We start from the raw sequence: 21,868 nt of genomic DNA, 5'->3' as shown, positions 1-21,868 counted from the left end.
CTGAGTACCTGGGAAAAAACCTGATGGCCAGCCCTACAAACAGGTGTCATACAGAGTGTCCCAAGAGAAGACCCGAATCCATCCAGAGTCTCACTACAGTGTTGACAAGTGTTTTAAGGCTTAAACTGAAACTAAGTCAATTTGTCTTAACTCATTGGAGGCTCACTGCATAAACCTTAAGTGACCATGACTGCACACAGGACCTGATGTGTATATAGGTATTAGACCTCTATTGCATTAACCTAAAGTGACTATGGATGCACACAGGGCTAGGTATGTGAACAGGTGTGGTGGTCACAAGCTGCACCTTGCTGTGGAGTTATCTCACCTTAAACAATAGGTATTGCTAATCCATCCTCCAGCTGCACTTCACTAGTGACTAGGGCGAATGGCATCTTATTACTTGCTTAGTCTGTCCTCTTTTTGTTTTTAGTAAAAAAATAGCAAGCTCATCATCACAGATTCAGATGGTTGGTTGAATTTTATGCTGTGCCAGCAACTAAGGCTATATCACAGTAAGAGAAGATAAGAACACTTTAAAAGGGTGGAAAAAAAGACCCCCAGGGGATCCAATAACACCACCACTACAAATTCAGATGGTGTTTGGCAAACCAATCATGGCTATAAGGTTTGAATACAGCTACTACTGCAGGTTACGAGAGGGATTGATGGATCTTCTCATTATGACCATTAGTAAATCTCAGGGGTGACGTTTAAGGTGTTCTTGCAGAACGTCCTTGGAGGAAATCTTAGCGGTACAGCAAAGACTCAACATGTCAGTTAAGTAGATCTCTAGGGGGTCTGACACGTATCTAGGTCTGTAGGAAATGCTGATGGTATTTAGATAGCAATGCATATGCACGCTATTATCTGAATTTATTTTTTAGAGAGAGAGTTCTGAGCTGAATATTTCTAGTTTCTATTAAAATAGGACTTAATCACTTTGAACATATGTTAGCTCTTGTTGTCTGTTTGATCCTCAAAAAATATGCACACCTGCAGGGACTTTTGTTAAAGTGACCTTGTGAGTCTTGTGCAAGAGTCAAAATATAAGAGCTGGAGAGGAAGAAAATATGACTACTACCTATATGTCTCTCAGTATAATCCCTCCTTCATAAAGAAAACCCCCAAAAAAACAGGCAGACGGAGGGATCGCATGCAAACTACACACTGATATAAACTCTGAGTGACCGCAAGCAGTGAAGTGACTAACAGAGGAGCAAAAGTGTTCACTCCTGACCAGCAAAGTTGTGTGCTTCATCATGAACAGTGCTTACTATTCACATGCTGTGCTACTTTTTAAACAATGGTTACATCTACAAGAAAAGTATTCTAGAATACTGTGGAAGAAGGACAAGATTAGGGCTGCTAGTTGTGTATCAGGTCTGCCAAATATGGCTACATAAAGAGATTTTGACTTGATGAGATCCAAACCTGCTCTTCGAAGTTTGCTTGGTTTTATCTTGGGAGAGTGCACTAAAGCCACACGAAAAGCTGACACTTTTTACAAAATTCTCCAAACATGGCTATCTTTGCACATCAAATTAACATTAAAAACATCAAAACTGGTTAAGAAAACAAAAGAACAAGAATGGCTTTAAACCAGGACCGATTTTCCAGCTTTGTATATTTTTCTTTAGTTCTATAAGGTTCATACAGCCATTGAGAAATGACAGCGATTTTCCCCAAGTAAAAAATTAAAAACCATACAACAACTCAGAAAAGTATTTTCATTAAAATACTGAAAGAGCAAATATTTCAAGGCAATAAATTAAAAATATGTTATGCGATTTCAGACACTGTTTTCACTGTTTTCCAAAACTTCTTACTCAACCCCTGTATGAACCCAGCAAACAATCACAGTAAGATGGTTACAAGCTGTTTGGCATTCCTGTTTTAAATTTATGTCTGCCAGAAAAAAAATTTCTCAGCTATTCAATAAACCGACCATTATCTACTCCAGTCACCACAAGGCAGGGCTGCTGTCAGGGTTTACTAAGCTGCTAATCTGCACAAAGTAATCTAGAACTAAAACTTCTAACTGCAAGAAATATACTTACCACCCATCAAATTTTTGAAGCGACTTTTCACTGTATGGAATGTGCTGTGTGATGTGCCATCCTGTGGTCCTCTTGCTTCCTCGGATTCTGTAGAGTCATGCCTTGGTGACCTTTGTTTTGCAAGTACTTCTTGAATCACTTGCAGCCGTTCTGGTGACAGGTGACCAGGCACATCTGTTGGGATGTCATCATTGCCTGTTGGTGATAACTCCTAACAACAAAATGCAAAGTGACAGTTAGATTGATTGCATTTTTAGTTTAAAAGGCTAGTTTTTTCCAGAGCTGCATGACTTGCACAATATCTTGACAAAAACTTCAAGTTCTAGCTTTTATTATCTGTAATCATAAGCATCTTATCTGACACTGTTAGATCCAATGACAAGCTCTTTTCTTCCTTGAGCTTTAACTGTGCTAGTATTTCAAACCAGATGGGAACATCCTGCTGAAGTTCTCTGAAACCCTGAGCAGTAATCAAGCTCCACACACATCCAGATTTGTATCTTAGGTAGACACATGAGTGTGCACACCTGCATTTCTATAAAATATGACAATGGACACTACCTCTAAAAATCTTTAGGAACCTCAATGTCTCAACACAATTTAAACAACTCTCTTCCAACACACAGACGATTTTAAAATTCTAGAGAAAGAGTTAGTTTTGAAGGTAGGGTGATGCATGTAGATAAACAGTTTTACTTTGTGCATGAGCCCCCTTTTGTTTGTAAGCAAAATACAGTAAAACAGATCTTGCCTGAGACAAAAAAAAAACCAAAAACAAACCCAAAACAAACCAGACTATATAGCACTATAAACATTCATTTTCTGAATGCATCTTTTACCCAAATTCATAAACACTGAAAAAACAAGAAAGTAGGTATACAAACAGAAGGGCTGTAACAGACAATATCAGAAACAACCCAAACAGTGAAGCAAGCGCAACTTAATTGATACATTATAGCCTTATCAAATGCCTTTACCTGAACATAACACACTGGCCATTAAATAATAAATAGATGGCAGCGATATGTAAAGATGCAAGCATGTGCATGTTCCAGTGCAATTAAAGGCACGAGTGTCATGAAACAGAATTAGACTAAGCTGTTCTTAACAATATAAATTTAAAACCTGACAATCTTTCTGTTCGGTTAATACAGTTTTTAAGACATAAAATGAGCTTTCCATGTTTCTTTTTAATGCAGGTCTGAAACCTTAATAAAACTTTATGCAGAAAACCCTTCCTTGACACCCCACTCCCCTAAAAACGGAGGGGCAGAAGGAAGAACAGACATTAATATACAAGTAATGTGTTCTGTACATAGTAAGTGATGGCAAGTGGTGCACAAGGCTCATGTCTCAACTATAGGGTGCAATTAAACACATTTAACACTCTGTCACTGTGATTCAAAAAAGAGTTTATGTACAACATTAGTCTTTCCATGAGATGTGATTAATTTCTCTCTGATTTATGCATCTGCTCTAACATTTCTGCCAATTCTGGCACACTTCTGTCTTGTCTGTTTTATTGTTATATTTGAGAACATGAAATAAAATCTAAAATAGAACAGAAGTGACGACATGTTACATATTAACAAGGCAGAACTGGCCCATGACTACCATCCAGAAACTCCCAGTGTACCTCAAAATGTAGACATTCATATCGATTGAACAGAATACCTGCTGATACACAGTCATCTTGTCTCAACAACTATGCCAAGTTACCAAGCAATTGTAATTTTACTCCCCTCTCTATCCAACCCCATCCTCACTAAAAAAAAAAAGAAAAAAAAAAGTGTGACAACATCCTTGGTATTGACAACCTGCTAAAGAACCTTAATCATGTTACAGCTGAAAACTTTCAGGATATCTTTCACAAATGACAGAAATGTTGGGAGATGCATATTATCTGGTACTGCTGGTAGTGTAAAAAGTTAACTATGAGTAGGAACTGAGCAGCACACAAATTTAAGCATAAAGTGGGTATTAAGTCTTAAGTCTTTCCAGATATTTTACTTTATTACAGCAATGTTGAAACAGTGCACTCTGCTTATGAGCATGCCTCTAGAACAAACTGCAACGTGCTTTCAGCTGGTGTCCATCTAGATAAAAATGGTCTACATAATAGAATAATGTTTTTCTTTATCCACAATAAATAGCTGTGTAGCTTTGTACAGTGATGATCTCTCTTTGTGCACGTCATCCCATTAAAACATAATGAGTCCCATGGGCTGGAGACTCAGCATGTCCAGGAGAAAGCAGGAAGGTGGCACTCCAATTCTCCCTCTCACTGCCTTCTCCTCACCTCATAATTCACCTGCTTTAAGCAGCTACCTTGTGACTAGTCTCAGGCCCAAGCAGGCAACTTTCTGCACAGCCCAGCACTAACCATCAGGGTACAGCATCTAATAGCCTCCTCATACTGTCAGCTAAAGCAGTTTACAAAGGGGAGGCAACGCACCTGCATACTTAGTGCACATGACTTTGGAATTAAGGGGTGATAGGACAGCCTCATACTCAGTGCACAGGACTTTGGAGAGTTACTTGCCACCTCCAGTAATTAAAAGATAGTAGATATACCATGGTGAGCTATTTTAAGTGTAGAAGCAAGAAGATGGATTAGTATCTGTTACAGCCCTTGCAAGTAGTCTGCAGGGTGGGTGAGTGTGAAAGGGGGAAAAGAAGTATGTTTAGTCTCTCCACTGGTGTGTGTATGTGGGAGTGAGTGTGAAAAGATAAGTCACAAGGTCAACAGCAATAGATCCTTATCAACTTTAAAACAAATTGCTGAAAGTCAGTGTCTTTCAAACAATAATGGATATCTAGCATATTTATATGAATGGATCAAATATACTGTAAGTAAACTGTACCATTAGAAATTTAAAAGGAATTTGGTTGTTACTCAGTATCACAATCTTTTACTTGAAGATAGTGTGATAAAATAATTAAAAGGGAGAAGACAGAAATTTGCAGAAAATCTATTATCCCTATGCATTTGATCTCTTATACACTTTATCTTATATATGTATAATGCAATGTAACTGGTATATACGGTTCCCAGTCACTTAATCCCCAGACACTTCATCCCCGACACTTCATTTCATGATAGCGAAAAATTTAATATGAAATTCAAATTCAAATCATGCTATTAACTTCAACGTCATTTGAACATCAACAACATTAGTTAAAGTTCATATAAGCTAGTAAATTTAATGTTCTTCAACAATATGATATGAAAATTGTTCTTGAGTGTTGGGGATGAAGTGTCGGGGATTAAGTGTCTGGGATGAAGTGTCTGGGGATTAAAAGTCTAGGGGATGAAGTGTCGGGGATGAAGTGTCGGGGATGAAGTGTCTGGGGATTAAGTGACTGGACACCCTGTTATACACTGAATTTTATGTATTATAAACTTTACCTCTATCTATCACCTCTTATACTCTGTATCTCTCTATACATCTCTCGATCTATATAAATAGTCTTATACAGTATATATTACACACTGTACCTGGCATCTATTATATATGATATAACCAGTATCTATTATAAACTGTGCCTTGTATCTGTGATTCATTAGCATGAATAAATTAGTAACAAATTCACAGTAAATATATTTTAAAATTGGGGTATAACTATTGCATGATTATTGCATATTCAACTGAATAAAACGAGTGATCCCTATATTTTGGAAAAAGAAATATTTACTGGTTCAGGTAGAAACAAGAACTTTAACACAAAATCAACTAATGCTTATTACAGCCCTTCACCACCTACAAGAGCAACTTGCAAGCTATAAACTGCACTGCACTTGCTCAAAAAGAACTGCACACAGAATGAGTCTAAGGAGTCTTTTTTTTACATAGTAATTATGTCAATGAAAGCCTGAACTTCTGCAGCTGATGCATTGTTCTAGGATGAATTCACTTATTACTGGTAATGTCAATTGAATGTTGTTTCATGCTTAAATAAAAGCCAGTGCATATCCCAAATTTAACTGCATCCAAAACTGTATGCGTATCTATGAAACGTTTACATAAGCAATATTGTCTAAGCACACGCCACAGATGTCTGCATGCTAAGATATTACAAGAATCAAAGATGAACTTGACACGTGCAAAATGTTTGAAATGGAACCCACCATTTACAGCGGCATTCTGGGAGATGGGATAGGAGCAGTTTATCTTGTCGCAAGACTCATGCAGTTATTTTTGAGCAAACTCCACCTTGGTGGAGGGAGGAAAAAAAGAAGTCTGGAGTAAGACATTGAAACCAATACATGCAGAAGCAGCATGGGACAACCAAGATCAACTCAGGCTATCAGCGCTTAAGACGCCTCACCACATCTGAAAAGGACTCTTGCTTGGCGAGTGGTGCTGGGGTCTGCTTCTTCTTCCACCGCTCTGACCCACGGTGGACAAAATATGTCCGACCATCAATCTAGAGGTTAGCAGGCTCAGAGTTATAAAAGTCAAATGTGTGCAAGCTCAGCCTTATTAGCTGCTTCAGTTAAGTTAAAAGGCAAATATGAACGAGATCAATGAGATGTACCCTCTGCTAAGTCGTGTTCTAGCTAACAATTTGATAGTTTTCACAAAGACTTGGGTACAACAACTCCAGTAATCCCCATGAAAGAACTGAAAGCTGAATATCAGAAATAACAGAAAAGCACCTATTGTACATAACAACATGCCATGGCTACTGGCAAAAAAATACAAGAAAAATGCATGACTCCATGGTAATAATGTTTCGATCATATACTACTTATTGCCAAAGCACTAAATTGTGAAAAATACAGGTCTCATTTTAGTGTTAATGATGCAATGTTGACCTCTGTTACTGAGGTGATGCTGACCATTATTACTGATGTAATATTGACAAATTACTGACATAATACCATATGGTACCAAGGTAATGCTGACCTCTGTTACTATGTAATGTCAACCTGTTACCCACATAATGCTATAATGCCAACTGTTACAGATGCAATGATGACCTAGGTTATTGACATGATGACATATGGTACCAATGTAATGATGACCTTTATCCCCGATGTAATGCGGACCTATGTTACTGATATAATGCTGACATTTCTTCTCCAAAAAGAGAAGAAGAAAGAGTCCAACTGTATCTAAAAACTACTCTAAAGACTCAGAAATAATTAGGCAAAGTTTGATGAAAGTTCCTCCTCAACCAAATAAACTTTATTGATTTGATCCTCAACCCCAAGCTTAATTAATCGAGCTTCCACACACAACCAAGCTGAGAAAAAAAAAGCTAAATACACTGTAAGCGACTATAAAAAAATAGGCTTAAACATGATGTTCATGAAATTGTGTGTGATCTTGCTTCTCATGGCCTTTCTTGCAGCAAACCTTAAGGCAAGTAGCTTGATAATAGCTTTGAGGAAAAAAGTCACAATACTCACATCCTCTCTTTGACGTGCTTGTTGGAATGTCTTAGCCAGCTCTTGCACTTTACTGAGAGAAATGAAGCAAAGAAACCAAACAAAACATGATACAACCATAAGTACAGATGGTTCCAACCATCCCTAAAAAAATATAACTATAACTGAAGAAACAAGAAACAATTATCTTGTAACATTATCTTCAATATATGCTGCAACAATTAAACTTGAGATTTGAAACAGCAATGAAGGTTTATACTCTTACTTCAAAATTATTTTTTAGAATCATTATAATTTTAACCAATCTGATTTGTGTGTGTATATGAGTGTGTGAGAGAGACAGAAGAAAATGAATCTCACCCGCCAGCAAAACCTTGAGAGTCTTCTGCTGTATACCGGTCATTCCTCTCCACTTTCACCAAAGGCACCACTATGGATCCTGGCCTTGACCCTGAAGAGATGCTGGTAGGGGTACCTGGCTGTGACCTTGGTTCCACAGACAGAGTTTCAGATTCTGAATCCTCCAGGATTCCACTGCTCCTGCCAACATCGCTACAATGTAATTCTTTTTGTCGACTAGCATTGTCAACGTAGGATAACAATGATGATGATAATTTAATCATGCTTGAAAAAAAAGTCTACATTCTGCAAACTCATCAAACTTTATCAAGATTCATCTTTCCTTAACACTCACTCTTCCGAATCCCGCCGGTGAATGGGAGCATACTCCCTTTCTTCAAGTTCCTCTGCACTAGACCCTTTTACCATAACACCTTCATCACTGGCAGATGATTGGAGTTCCTCGGCAAGTCGTCGCCTTCCTTTTTCCTCCTCACGTAACCTCTGTTCTTTTGCCTGCCTTTCCAGCAGATAGGCTAGAAATCTAATAGAAGAAAAGATTCACAAAATTTTGAAGTCCCTAAATGTAGCTCGAAAATAATAGTATTCTCCCTGTATTTTCAAATTTTTTAAATATTTCTCTACTGAACAATATACTGATTAGCAGTTACATCAACGGAAAATTCAAAACATCAGCATCTCATAATTAGTCCCGTACAAAAAAAAAATCTTTGGGCATAAAAACCTAAAATTTAAGAAATAAAAATCTGTTACAGCAGAAATACCCCCCCCCCCACCAAATATTCATTATTTTTTTATTGATCCTTCTAATACTCACCTACGCCTGGCAAGAAACATTCGTATGTAAGCTTGTATAAAGATAGCGCACTGACGATGTGTAAGGTACCAAGCTCGAATTTGCCAGCCTCGAAAGTACTGTTGAATAGTGATTGCTGCTTCATGCATTCGCTGATAATGGCGTTGTGCAAGAAAGCGTCGAGTGTGTTTCTAAGACAAAATAAATGTAATTAAAAATTTAACATACTTTTCCTAAGAGGAGGTTAATCATGTTAATCAGAGGAAAGGTTGTAGGAGAAAAACAAAAGCTCTGACAATAATTTTCTGGATTTCCATGATGCTGTAAACATTGTTTTAGCTTCCCCATTTCAGATCTGATGACCGCATTAAATCCAAGCAAGGAAGTGCTTTTTTCCCCAAGATAATGGACACATCCCCTTCACCACCTAAATTATTACTTTTCCCCAAATGTCAAAGCTTGGTAAAACTTGTACAAATCTACCTTTAAGCATACCTTTTTCCAGACAATATATATTTTATCAGATTCCCTCTTTTAAATCTGATCAGATCATAAAATGTTTTATTGTGGTATATCTTGCCTTTCTTGTGATTTAAGCCCCTGCAACCTGATACGTCAAACTCTTTTTTTACAAGTGAACTTTTCGCTCACTTTGAAAGAGCACATGTGTTCAAATTATAATATGACAAAAATGAAACACCTGCAAAACCACTGTGGCCTCACGCAAGCGCAGAAAGTACCGCCTCTCCAGGCATGCTTTCACCCATCGCTGAATAAAGATGACACGACGCATTATAGCAGCATGCAGAGCCTCATCGAGCAAAAGTTTTTCAGTCTCACGCAAGAAAACCTGCAACCAAACAGCATTCATATGATGTACACTTCACCTGTCACTTAAGCTTTTCTGCATGCCAGCTGAACTGTGTAAAATTAGAGAAAGTATTATGCAACTGGTAGGCCCTGATGAAAAAGTTACTTTTCTATCTTATATTTTCTCCAGCAGATTTTACAGTAAAAAAACTTCTTTCTAGGGTATGTCAGAATGCCATGACAGCAAATAAAACCTTGTTGATGCCGATCTGGTAATGGTCTGTGTTGAGGTTCATGGTCTTCAGGAAATGCCTAATGTCCTCCTGTGAGCTAAGAAGACCTTTGGGCAGGAGGATTTGATATAGCTGGATAAACTCCTGTATATGTGAGAAAAACACCACAATCTTTAGCACTTCATAATCTCAAGACAAAAAACAACAAAAATGTCCTGTAACAGCCTCCTTTGTTAACCATAGACATAAGGAAATGCACAAGACAGAAGGACAATGACTCACCACCAGATGCACTCAACTTGACAAGTTAAAGACAATGTCTTTCAGTCACTGTATGATACTAACTATGACTCTGAAAGAAATGCACCATAAAACAAAGAATTTCCAACATCTAAAATAGATTCCTAGAGACTGTCAGGATCATTCATCTTGAGATTAAATCACAAAAACACTTTTTTATGTGGATAACTTTATGTTAGATAGGTGTGAATAATAACAGGATTTACAAAAAGCATTTTTTTCCACTGTACAAGTGAATTTCCACAAACAGAGGGTGTACAGCTTCCCACTCTGAGTGCATGGAAAGATATCTGTCAAAAAATTATAAGGCCTTGTAAACAGTTACTCAGACAACAAAAATTCTTCAAAGTGGCCACAGAATCGCAAATGTCAGCCGCAGGAAGATTACATATATGAGCAGGGTTGACGTTTGAGGAATAGTGCAATATGGAGGAGAGGTAAGGTGAAAATGTGTGAAAATGGATGAGAGACTGACAAAACACACAAAAAAGAGGATAAGAGACAGCTTGTCAGATTACCATTACTAGTAATATATCATCAAAAAGATATGAATGCATAAACATGTACCTCAAACTTTAGGCGGTAATTGTAACCAGACTGCCTGATCTTAACAGTGGCCAGCATACCAGTATACCGCAGTTGTCGTAAAACAATCTCATCATCAAACTGACAGGCTGCCTGAAAAAAAAGTTAGATTCCCCCCTATAAATTCCATATTACTCGATAATTCTATTTTCTAGAAACAACATGAAGACTAATAAATAACAAATACAGGTCATGTATCTACAAACATTTCTGTTTATAAAAATAAAAATGAGTCGAGGCAAGTTTTGATTTTAAGCAAAAAGTTTCACTGACCTTGTCTGAATTGGACTTGATGCAGCGGATGAAGAAAGGGTTTGCTTGGTTAAGTGTGGTCATAAGCCTAGACAGGGACCACTGTCCAGAGGAAATACAAAATGACAAATTGTAGGGGAAAAAGACAATTTTACTTTTTGAAGGTTGATTACATAGATGCTCTTTGGGTTGTGCATGGCAAAGTGACAATTTATTTTATAAAGGGTTATTATACAGACTGTTCTTTAGGCCATACATGGAAAGTGACATTTTACGAAGATTTATTAAACAGCTACTCTCATGGGAAAACATTTTGTGAAGACTAGTAACTGTCAAGTGAGTAGTACAAGCTTGGCATTAAAAAAAAACCATGCAGTTTTCATAGTTAAGAAACTATGAATAAGTAGCATTAGCAAAGCCAGGGTAAGAAAACTTTCTTTTGTTTACCTGGAATTGTACACCAACACTTGGTGGCTGCTTCTTGCTGGACGCTCGAGCACCGCCAAACATTGTACGACTAGCAATTGCCTTTAAAGTTTTGATGTCACGGAAACTCTGCAATAATCAATATAGACAATTTGAGGGAAAAAGATAACATGCTAGGATGCTTATTAAGTTGTTAATTTTTGTCCAGAAGGAATTTTATAGAGCTGTTATTACAGAGCTTATCTACTTGATCTAATCAATCCATTAATATAGCATACTCAAAATAGTTCTTTTTCTTTGCTTAAAAGAAAAAAAATTCTTCAAGACTTATGTGAGTGAAGATCCCGCTTACCAATGATGGCTTTGGCCTTGGCTTGAAAGACTTGTTTTTCCTGAAAGTGAATTAAAAAAAAACCCCACTGAATCTCGTTCAAAACCCAACTAAATAACATAGGTACAATTTACCAATCTTAAAAAAAAAAAAAGAAAGTACAAAGAGAAGGAGGTCTCTACAATTTAGAACAGCATGATTGTATTGTATTGATTTTGAATTACTAAGTGATAAATAGATGTAGGTGGACTGACTGCTGAAAAACCAAGAGAGAATGGGGATGTGGTAGGGTAGGGGTGGAGAAACAATGGGGGTGGGGGTGGAATTGGTGTTTTACACCGAGTCAGCAACTATGGAGAAACGAGGCTCACGACATTAAAAGCCAGGCAGGTAAGAAAGAGAGTACCTCTAGACCATGCTAGATCAAGTTTCCAATAATCAATCAAGCCCGTCCACTTTAATTTGCTTTCAAATTAAAACCCGCCAAACTAAACATAAGTATTCAAAAGTGAATCAAAGCCATTTTAACAAAATTGTTGCAAAAAAAAAAAAAAAAACAAAAAAAACAAAACAAATCTTAATAAATATATAAAAACTTTAAAACATTATATTTATAATTTTATAAAGAGTTTTCTAGGAAACCAATCTAAAGCAACATTTGCTATGTTTGTGGTATTATAACACTTCTAAACTCTATTTTCTCTGATATAAAAGAAGATAGTTCTTAAAATAGATACCGAGATAGTACGAGAACTGAAATACCATAAAAGCCGAACTCTTAGCTCATCGCAGGAAAGAATGGTTTGATCTGAAAAAGGGAGGTAAAGAGCACCTGCAGTGCCAACTACCCAACTGGTCATTCTTTGCTAATTGCTTCCGTGTGGCTTGACATACTCTCCCCTCGCTCTGCCGGATCTAATCCATCCTTTCCTTCTCGACAGTAAAAGTTTGGCCTTCAAAGCTCTGGTCTCATTTCAAAAACTAAATTAACTAAAAATGTGAAAACTAAAATAAATTTTGTTAAGTATGTGCTGTACATCAATCACAAAATACAAAGTACTTTGCACAAATAACCATTTTAGTAACATCAAGAAGGCAACTGAAGCAAACGCACTTTTGTTAAACACGTGCTGAACATCAGTCACAAAAATACAAGGTTCTATTGCACAAGTAACCATGTTTGGCACATCCAGAAGGCAACTGAAGCAAATGCACTTTCATTGCACAAACTCTACAATCCTTCATAGCTAGTTCTAATGCAGCCTATGACTTTTGAAAATAATGTTATTTCACCTTATTATAGTGGAAAAAAATTAAATCATGAATCTTTCATCAACCCTCTCATTTTTTTCTAAGCCAGACAGAAGACCCAAGAGAAGAATGTAAAATGTTGCAATGACAGTAAATTATCAAAACATCATCAGCAAACCAAACAACATCAATTGGTTCACACACACACATAACATATGCACAAGCAGATGTACATCCACAAACAAGCAGGCATACACAGACTTGTAGTGGAGGGGGGAAGGGAACCCACATGAGGAGCTTTCGTGCGCGGCGGATAACTTTGGCATCGGAAGGAGGAAGGCTGGACTCAAAAGAGCTATACAGCAGCAACTCTTCATGCATCACGCCACGCCTTGTGAGCACAATGTTATGATCTTGCTCACTGTCCCCAGGCACACTTGTGAGGCTTTTTCTTAGGGCTGATCTTTCATGCAGGTTAGGTGCTGGTATGGCCATCAACTGAAGCTCTCGTCTTCTTGTTTAGTGCAAAAAAAAGTAAATAAATAAAAGATGAAGGGTGAGAAATAAAAATTGAAGTTACAAAGTATAAAAAAAGGTTAGCAAAGTAAAATAAACTGGGGATTCATGGGAAAAACATAAAGCTGCTTAAACACAGTTCACATAGGTAAACTTAAAATAAGACGATAAAGCAGAAGCAGTTTCTATGAAGGTCTTTTACAATAATAAAAGCACAGTTATACAAACTTTTTTTGTGTGTTGAAATTTGGACAGATGATCACGAGCTAATGAAGGGATGGATTGGTAAAAGTGGTTAATTAAGCTGTCGGCAACATTCGCTTCATTGGGAGGAGGCTTACAATATAGAATGAAATGTAAAGAAGCTGGGTGCTTTATTTTCAAAGTATTGTTTGATGGTTGTAGGCAGACAAATGGCTGAATAGAACTACAAGACAGCAGAGGGTTAGTGAGGCATGATACTTAGTTATGATAAGGTATCGTATGGGTGGAGGGAGATCACACACAAAAAAGTTTTTCCATACTAAATTTGCAATTTAATGTTCACTCATCACAATATCACTTTTCTTTTACATTCTATAATTTATTATATGAGCACAAATTTACAAGTTTCCTGTACTAAATGTACTTTATCCCCATAAAATGATAAGGGGAGAAAAGCTCTACAATTGGCAGCTAGGTGGAAAATATATACATACCTATAACTGCACAGAAAAAACTGATTTAGATCAATAAATTTTTAAGGGCAAAATGAAAGGAGGAATGTTTGTGAAAGAGTTACATCCCTTACTATGTTGTATGTTTTATGATTCTGTTCAAATGAGGTTAGATTCTGACTGTACCAATAAAGTCTAAAATGCCTACACATTATTACAGAGGATGAAGTTAGTATCAAGAGAAAATGCACAAGTATGTGCAAAATATACATATATATATTTTTGGGGGGTTAATATTTCTATTTCCAGACATTGGTCTTAAAAGTGCATTTCAGAAATTACTAGGCTCACAATGCCAAAATACTGACACAGAATCTTGCCATTCGTTAGGCAGCAGCAAGAGGAGGCAACTGCGTTAGTACAACAATGTCATGGACATAATCCTTGACTTACTGAATTTTGCGCAGCACTTTCATAGTCTGCGCTACATGGTAAAATCTTTAGGAAAAACAAATAAGGACATGACTTTCAGAAAAGCAGTTTAGGGGTGCAACGATTAAAACTTATGTGAAGGAAATAAACCTAGTCCAGGGTGTAAACCGGTTTCCTGGAACTGCCTGTTGAGAACTGTGCATGTAGTAATTCATGACACAGATAGATTAATTGTGACTTGTACAAATAAAAAGCAATGATACCTGAGTGAAGAACCATCGAACCTGCTTACATTTGACAACATGCAAAACTTGAAGCAATCTCTTTAGGACATATTAGTTACAGGCTTAAATAAGACAGATATATGTTCAACATCTACACTAACATAATAAACGATCAGGCACATAATTTATATATCTCTGAATTTGCATCTTGAACTAAGAAAAAATATGACACAAGCATGTCTATTTTTCAAGTCAGTTTCTAGATATTATTCATCAGTAAAACACCAGCTCCTTATTCTTACCTAAGCAAATTCTCACTGAAAGGGGGCTCTGTCTGTGTGTCTGGTAAACGCCTTTTCTTGTCTGATCCTGAGACACGATTGCAGAAAAAAAGAGTACATACACTTTGCCATCTTCATACAATAGCTCAATGTATGAAAGATTTATTTCATGCAATTTTACTTTTATTACAAGTTTAGAAAAATAAATTATACTGCCTATCATTGACAACAAAGCAAAAGCATCAATTCAACCCAAAACCTTGCTATTAGTGTTTTTTATTGCTCATCTTTTGACATTCACACATTTTGTAAACTGCAGTCTCTGAAAGGATTTTTTTAAAAGTGGGGAGGCTAGTTACCTCCTGTTTTTCTATATTTTTCTCCAGCACGGATGAAGGCAAACAAGCAGTGGAAAAATGCTCGCACCATTGACCACCGCAGTACAGCCACAGGATCCATCCCTGCACAGAGAGAACAGTGCACTTTTATTACCAATGCTTATCTTGTACTGATGAAGAACTCCTCTTAAAAGAAACAGGAAAATCTTTAAATCTTTCATGCATAAGTGTTGATGAACTATTTCCTCAGAAAAACTACCTAGCTTTGCTAAGCATGGTGTTACGTGTCAACGTGCTAAACCTGCAACATGTAAACATGCTGTCATTAATTTTAATAACAGTTGACACCCATTAATATGCTACACAGATTTAAGACATGACTAATGGCTGATCGCAAAGACTACTATGGCTGTTATCCAACTGACCCCTATTATCAGTTAAAACATCTGGAAAACACCAGATCATCTGGTAATCAACAAATATGTTTACAACACCAGAAGATGCAAAGGAGACCAAACAACTTTTTCTTTTTTCCAGGTCACTTTAATTAATTTTTTTCTGAGCAACCAGAAGTGAAGACTATCGTCCGCTATACTTAGATCATGCAGGCCCTATTACAGCTCTCAAAGATGGAACGTGCTTTTTTTTTTATTGCAGCACACTTAAAATACAAAAAGGCATGCACTCACCCATGAGTTCTCTCACAAAGGCCATACTGCTCTTTTTAAGGACACCCACAATCTCCTGCCTGACCAAGTCAGAGTTTTTTTCTCTGAAGTCCTGCAGCAACCAATAATGGTAAACGATAAAATATGCTTCATTATACACAGAGTTTTCATGTCCTCTCCTATGAACTGTGTGACTGTTTGCTTCTCTTTCCATATTCTGTTATCAAATTCTCTTACTTTATGTGATACAGTCCTCCTGTCTGTAAAATGCTATTGTTAACCTCTGGATGGCAGCACCAAAATTAATCTGACATCAGTAATGAGCAATATTTGGCAGGAATAAAGTCTGATTTGATTTGATTTGAAACCAAGGGAAGTAATCACATAGATAAACTGAATTCTACAGAAGACAGAAAGTTATGGAGGCTGACAAACAGGAAAGGGTAAAAGGAGGGTGCATGCAATATCTCTAACAAAACAGCAAAGCTTAAAAAAAGAAAGAAAAAAAAAGGCAGAATTAAAAGAAAAGACAGAAATTTGATTTTAAAAACAAAGAAAAATCATTATGTGCAACCATTTACTATCCAGACTGATTATACTTTATTATAGTAGTACCTAATTACACATAAGTTATTTAGTCTTGCCATTCCGCATTTTTATGATAAAGTATAATGCCTAATAAACATATGCCAACAGAATTTTATGCATGAAAAATAATTTTTGAGACACAAATCTAGCAGAATGTCAGACTACTAGCTGATAAGGGGCAGAAGCGCATTTCCTGTCTTCTGTGAGATTCTGTGCAGCCTATAGTTGTCCCTTACTTCTTGCTAAAAATCACCAACTCCTTTGGTGGATGGCAGACTTCAAAGTATGAATAGCTTTTCTGAAGAAATCTGTCAGCAGACATACCTTTACATAATACTTGACCTTGCCAGCATAATGCACTATGTTGAAGGCACCTTCCCGCAGCTGAGGAACTTGATAATATGGGTTGCCTCGATGATTGTGGGTGAATTTTGTTAACAGAGTGTCATTGGTTGCCCCGGGAAAGCTGGGCAGGAAAAAGAGCACATACTAATATAGCACTTTCTATAGCTGAGCTAGAAAATTTCATCACGGGCATTTTCATTTTCTGAATAAGCAAATCATTCATTGGTAGATGAGGTGTGTGTTGACCTGAACACTAGAAACAGAAACAAAGACAAAGAAAAGAGGAAAAGGGACAAGGGAAATGAATACTGTATATTAAACATTTAATAAAAACCAGCACTTTAATAGTATCAAAAGCATGAATCCTAGATACATACTTGCATTCTTCATCAAGAAGGCAAAAAAGACCGCTGGGTCTTTTGGAAAAGAGTTCAAGACATGCTGTGTTATCAATGAACTCAATGTTTTTCCACTGGATCCCCTCTCGCTGATATTCTTCCTATAACAAAACCATCAAATCATACATATAAAAAACGTCAAATAAATAAGGTGACTTATGCAAAATTATGAAAATGCTACCAAAATACAAGAGGGTGGTATGCCAGCAGTGTATAATCAAATCAGTTTAAGCATGCTATTTTTTTAAAAATCCCATCTTGCTATTAACTCATGTTAACTCTTCCATGCGTACATGGCTGACAGTCTATGCCTACAAGGTAGCTCTCCCCTGCATATATGAGCAATGTACTACATGTAGTATGGTTTGTTTTTTTATGCAATGAAATAAAAATAATAGCTGCTCTCCCTGAATCATTTCCAAATATGGTTATATCCCTTAAACCACGAAGGAGGTAACTTTTGTAGAAAGTTTTTGAAGTTTTCCTGCCACACCCCTCCTTTCACTGCCAAAATGGCGGCAAGCAAGATTACACAAGTGATTATATAGCAAAGGAAGCTGGAGCCTGTTACATGCATCATGGTTTTTTTTGAGTAGTGTTTATTAGTACCTGATGTGGGGCCATTTAAATCTATTCCATACAGAAGACCTTTGAGGAATGATAATTCTGTGTTCCCATTGTATAAAAGACCCTTGTATTGCTAATAAGTTAAAGGTTATAGTTATGTAAAAAACAAATTACAAAAGAGACTATTTGCAAAGATGAATAAAAATTCATTGTTTGTTTATAAACATTATGCAATATCTAGAAGACTGTCAGCAAACTTTGGGATCATTTATCTAAGCTTTGTGGTCTGCAAGACTTGGGGGTGGATCAATCAGTTTGGTGGGGAGAAAAAGAAAGAAAAGAAGAAAAATCCAAATGCAGAAAAGAGGAAGTGCTATAAGGGTATGCAACATACACCACAACACTAACCTGCTCAAACTTAAAAATGTGCTGATTGAAGTAGTACTGAAGGTGTTCATTGGCATAGTTGATACAAAACTGCTCAAAACTGTTTCTGCCAAAATCCTCAAAGCCAAATATGTCCAGAACGCCAATTGAGTTGCCCTGCAAAAGCTTTCTGCATTAGCACTTTTTCTGACTAACAAACCTGATACATTCACCAATATTCTCTACTTCTGTCAGACTCTGTCCCCATGCTAACTCTTAGGGGATTTGCAGCACTTAAAATTCTCCACAGCTACATCCCTCTTAAAGAAAAATCACTGCTGTGAATTGGTACATCTGTCATGCTGATGAAATCACTGGTGATGTAATAGGCAAAGAAATGGAATCATTTTATCAGAGATGTATTATTATGCATTGCTTCATTTAAGTCTTTAAAGCTTATTGTGCATTCAATCAAAAGATATTGTGGTACTCACATAAGCCTCTTTACATCACACTTACTTCATGTTCACTGTTGTGTTTCTTGGCAAGCAATGCCTGGTTGACTTTCAAAACAATCCAGTCAAACAGTGCACCATAGATACATTTGGCCATAGCATCACGCGTCGCCAAAGCCTGCCAGCAGAGGATGTAACTCACATAACTATCACATTTTCAGGTGGTCATTACCTCAAAAACACCGTCTGTCACCAGAATTACGAAAATATTCCCACATTCTTTCTCATACATATACAGCCCTCCCCTGAATATACAAACACACACGTGCACACCTTTTTTTCCATACAGTCCATGTGTGTGTTGGAAGGAGAGAAAGAAAACAGTGGAAGAGAACAGGAAGAATGAGAGACAGAAGGAGATAAAGAAGGGCAAGGTTAATAACTGTAAATTTTAAAACAAAAAAATTAAAATTTTAAATTAAAAATTTTCACTCACATCTTCCATCTTGTAGTTGATGACCACAGTTTCATCTCCAGCTATTGTCCGCTTCTGCATCAAGGCCTCTAACAGGTTTTCTCTTTCACCTGAATAAGTTTCAAACCAGGTTTTACTTTTAAAAATTGTACTGTAAGAATGAATTTTATTATATGCAGAGAAATTGTTCACATTTTCCCTATAAACCTACATCAGCTTTAAGTTCTATCATTGGATCTTGTAGTCATCTCAATGAGGATGACTCAGTTGTATGATTTTACTGCCCTATCTTTCTGAGCCAGCTGAGGTGCTAGCTAGACAGTGGACAATGATGTGAAAGTGGACTGCATGAGGCCAAAACTACTGTGAATTCCCTCTTTAACTTCTTTGCTTTGGTGCAATATTTCTTACTATAAAGAGGTTGTACAGTTCTTACCCTGTGCTTCTCGCACATTTCTGCAGCTGTCACCACAATAAGCCTACTCCTTTAACAGGCCTTAATTTCCAAGCTTAATGAGAATACATCAGTACAAACTGCACATGCATGATGATAAATTCGAAAGCCACCTGTCAAAATCTCCTAAAGTTATCCCCAACCATGACAGCTTTCAACTAGAAATCAAACCCCTATCTTGAAAAGTCAGACCAACTCTTTAAGGAAAATGCGATGCTTTCTACAATTTTAGGAAAGCATTTTTGTACTAAACCTGATGAGAACTTGTGCCTAACCTCAGAAAGAAATGAAAAACAGTTGGAATCAGGGGTAAAGTGAAAAAGTGTAAGGTGAAAGGGTGATTGCTAGAACTGACAGGAGAACCACTAAGCTTATTAATGGATTCTTGTCACATTGTCTTTAAGATATCCATTGACAGTTGTTTACTAATAATACAAGTCGACATCTTAGGATTTTCCATCAGCTTAAGCCTGAAAATATTGGGGCATTTATTCAATAAAAAGCAATTATGAAGGAGGCACTAAAATGAAATACATACTAGAAGACAACCGACAATAAAATAAACCAGCTCTGTTAAAGGCAGATTCAAAAGATCAGCTTTAATATACAAGCAAAATGTAGATAAGTTTAAGTAACACATTTTGTTGAATCACAGGTGTTACACCAAAAGCATAAAATATCCCAGGACTTAAATATAATATTTTCCTGGTCACAGTTCTTGGACACAGATAAAGACGATAACTAAATACTAAAGAATTTCAGCATGAACAAACTGTTACTAGGCTTAAGAATGTCACATAGCTGCAGTATAATTACTGCTTCGAACTGCAGTTAAGCGTGTACAATAAGACCCACCTTTTCAGAAAAACGAAGACTAACATGAATAGGAAAAACAACAAATACAAGAGAACTGCCTATTTACTAAAAATGGAGCTGCACATCCCAATTAAATCCCCTATCACAAACAGCATAGTTTAAAGCAGTACATATAGGTAACAGGATGTTGTTTCAGGCAACAAAGTAGCACACCCAGTGAATGCTACACACACACACAAAATGCTGGAAACATGTCAGTCACATCCTTAACATCTCACCTGATAGGGATTTAAAAAATAATAAGAATCACTTGGATAGTACATTTTCTCCACATGAAGAAGTTCAATGTGCTTTAACATAATGAAGACCAACAGATACACTTAAGCCTATGCTATATAATGAACTTACATTTGCACATTAACGTGTAAGAATACTGACACCAAAGGTATCCACATTGCTTAAACTTGGAAGAAGATAAACTAGCATTTTCACTTACATTAATGTTCTGCTATTTATACAAATAAACCATGTCAAACGATTATTTTTCAAACTATTTTTGCAGTACAAACATCTGAAAGTATTTTGAAACACAGTATTAAGGTACCTTTAACAGTTGTGAAATGGTCTTGAACAGTAGCTTCATTTTTGATACCAACTGACTCATCATGATGCTGATCTCCTTTCTGGAAAAACAAAACAACAAAAAAAAAACCATAGTAAAATGTTATAAACATACAACCTTAAATAAAGTGACCAAGGTTGTTTTTTTATTTCAATGTCAGTTTCACACAAGTCTTATAGGTAAAAAACTAGCTTTAACTTATCTTCATAGCTGTAAAAAAATGTTTATGAATGACCGTGAATCAATTTATAATTTTAATGCATTTAATGCACATTAATGTATGAAGGGTGATTTGGTGTTGATCACAGCATACAGATATGACAAGAAAAGAGGAAGGAGAGAGGGGCTAAGAAAGTAATAAATAAATAAACTAATACTAGAAGACTTGTACAATGTGCATAGATCCCATAAAACAGGTCAAGGTATTGTTGAGGTGAACTGCTTGCAAATACTTTAGTATTTTAAAAAGATGAATTTTAACTCCCTTAATATCTAACACCTTACAATGGCTCCAAGAACTATAACATGTTTACCTTGGTTATGATGTTATTATAAACCTATATGTAGCAGAAGTTTAAACTGCACAATTCCATAAATCTCCCCACAGCTAGGTCCCCAGCATAAAACAGAAAAAAAACCTATGTGAAACAAAGAAAAGTACTTACAATCAGTGCATTTAACAAAAACATAGCAACACCACTCCCCTCTCCCCCTTAGCACAGAAAACTCACCCAAAAGAACAAAAGGTCAGGAATAAAACTGTTGCTGCATCATGGAGGAAGATTTAGCACGTAAAACTCAGCTGTATATCAACACCAGTATACTTATCTTGACACTCGGATTCTGGCTGTCAAGAAACTGTGAAAAG

General features: G+C 36.6%; 1 protein-coding gene across 17 annotated transcripts in view; it reads right to left on the bottom strand.

Annotated features, from left to right (window-relative positions):
* LOC112554730 (unconventional myosin-IXa-like) overlaps positions 1-21,868 on the bottom strand; it is a 63,673-nt gene that overhangs the window by 9,818 nt on the left and 31,987 nt on the right. For 7 of the 17 annotated variants that reach the window (XM_025222711.1, XM_025222720.1, XM_025222710.1 and 4 more), the window contains 24 exons: positions 20,983-21,061; positions 19,130-19,218; positions 18,698-18,811; positions 18,221-18,355; positions 17,225-17,346; positions 16,827-16,968; positions 15,936-16,026; positions 15,268-15,369; positions 14,930-14,996; positions 14,425-14,469; positions 13,089-13,313; positions 11,570-11,609; positions 11,239-11,346; positions 10,813-10,893; positions 10,522-10,632; positions 9,676-9,798; positions 9,312-9,461; positions 8,633-8,802; positions 8,150-8,338; positions 7,816-7,995; positions 7,477-7,528; positions 6,390-6,488; positions 2,061-2,271; positions 1,435-1,476 (listed from right to left, as the gene is read on the bottom strand). In XM_025222711.1, the coding sequence (XP_025078496.1) occupies positions 1,435-1,476; positions 2,061-2,271; positions 6,390-6,488; positions 7,477-7,528; positions 7,816-7,995; positions 8,150-8,338; positions 8,633-8,802; positions 9,312-9,461; positions 9,676-9,798; positions 10,522-10,632; positions 10,813-10,893; positions 11,239-11,346; positions 11,570-11,609; positions 13,089-13,313; positions 14,425-14,469; positions 14,930-14,996; positions 15,268-15,369; positions 15,936-16,026; positions 16,827-16,968; positions 17,225-17,346; positions 18,221-18,355; positions 18,698-18,811; positions 19,130-19,218; positions 20,983-21,061 (2,767 nt within the window). The remainder of the gene's footprint in view (positions 1-1,434; positions 1,477-2,060; positions 2,272-6,389; positions 6,489-7,476; positions 7,529-7,815; positions 7,996-8,149; positions 8,339-8,632; positions 8,803-9,311; positions 9,462-9,675; positions 9,799-10,521; positions 10,633-10,812; positions 10,894-11,238; positions 11,347-11,569; positions 11,610-13,088; positions 13,314-14,424; positions 14,470-14,929; positions 14,997-15,267; positions 15,370-15,935; positions 16,027-16,826; positions 16,969-17,224; positions 17,347-18,220; positions 18,356-18,697; positions 18,812-19,129; positions 19,219-20,982; positions 21,062-21,868) is intronic. The other 10 variants (XM_025222713.1, XM_025222722.1, XM_025222723.1 and 7 more) reach the window with 7 other exon arrangements.

Source organism: Pomacea canaliculata, linkage group LG13, assembly GCF_003073045.1.
Source record: "Pomacea canaliculata isolate SZHN2017 linkage group LG13, ASM307304v1, whole genome shotgun sequence".
NCBI classification, from domain to species: domain Eukaryota; kingdom Metazoa; phylum Mollusca; class Gastropoda; order Architaenioglossa; family Ampullariidae; genus Pomacea; species Pomacea canaliculata.
The sequence above is the reverse complement of the archived record's forward strand: the minus strand, read 5'-3'. Positions and strand labels throughout refer to the sequence as shown.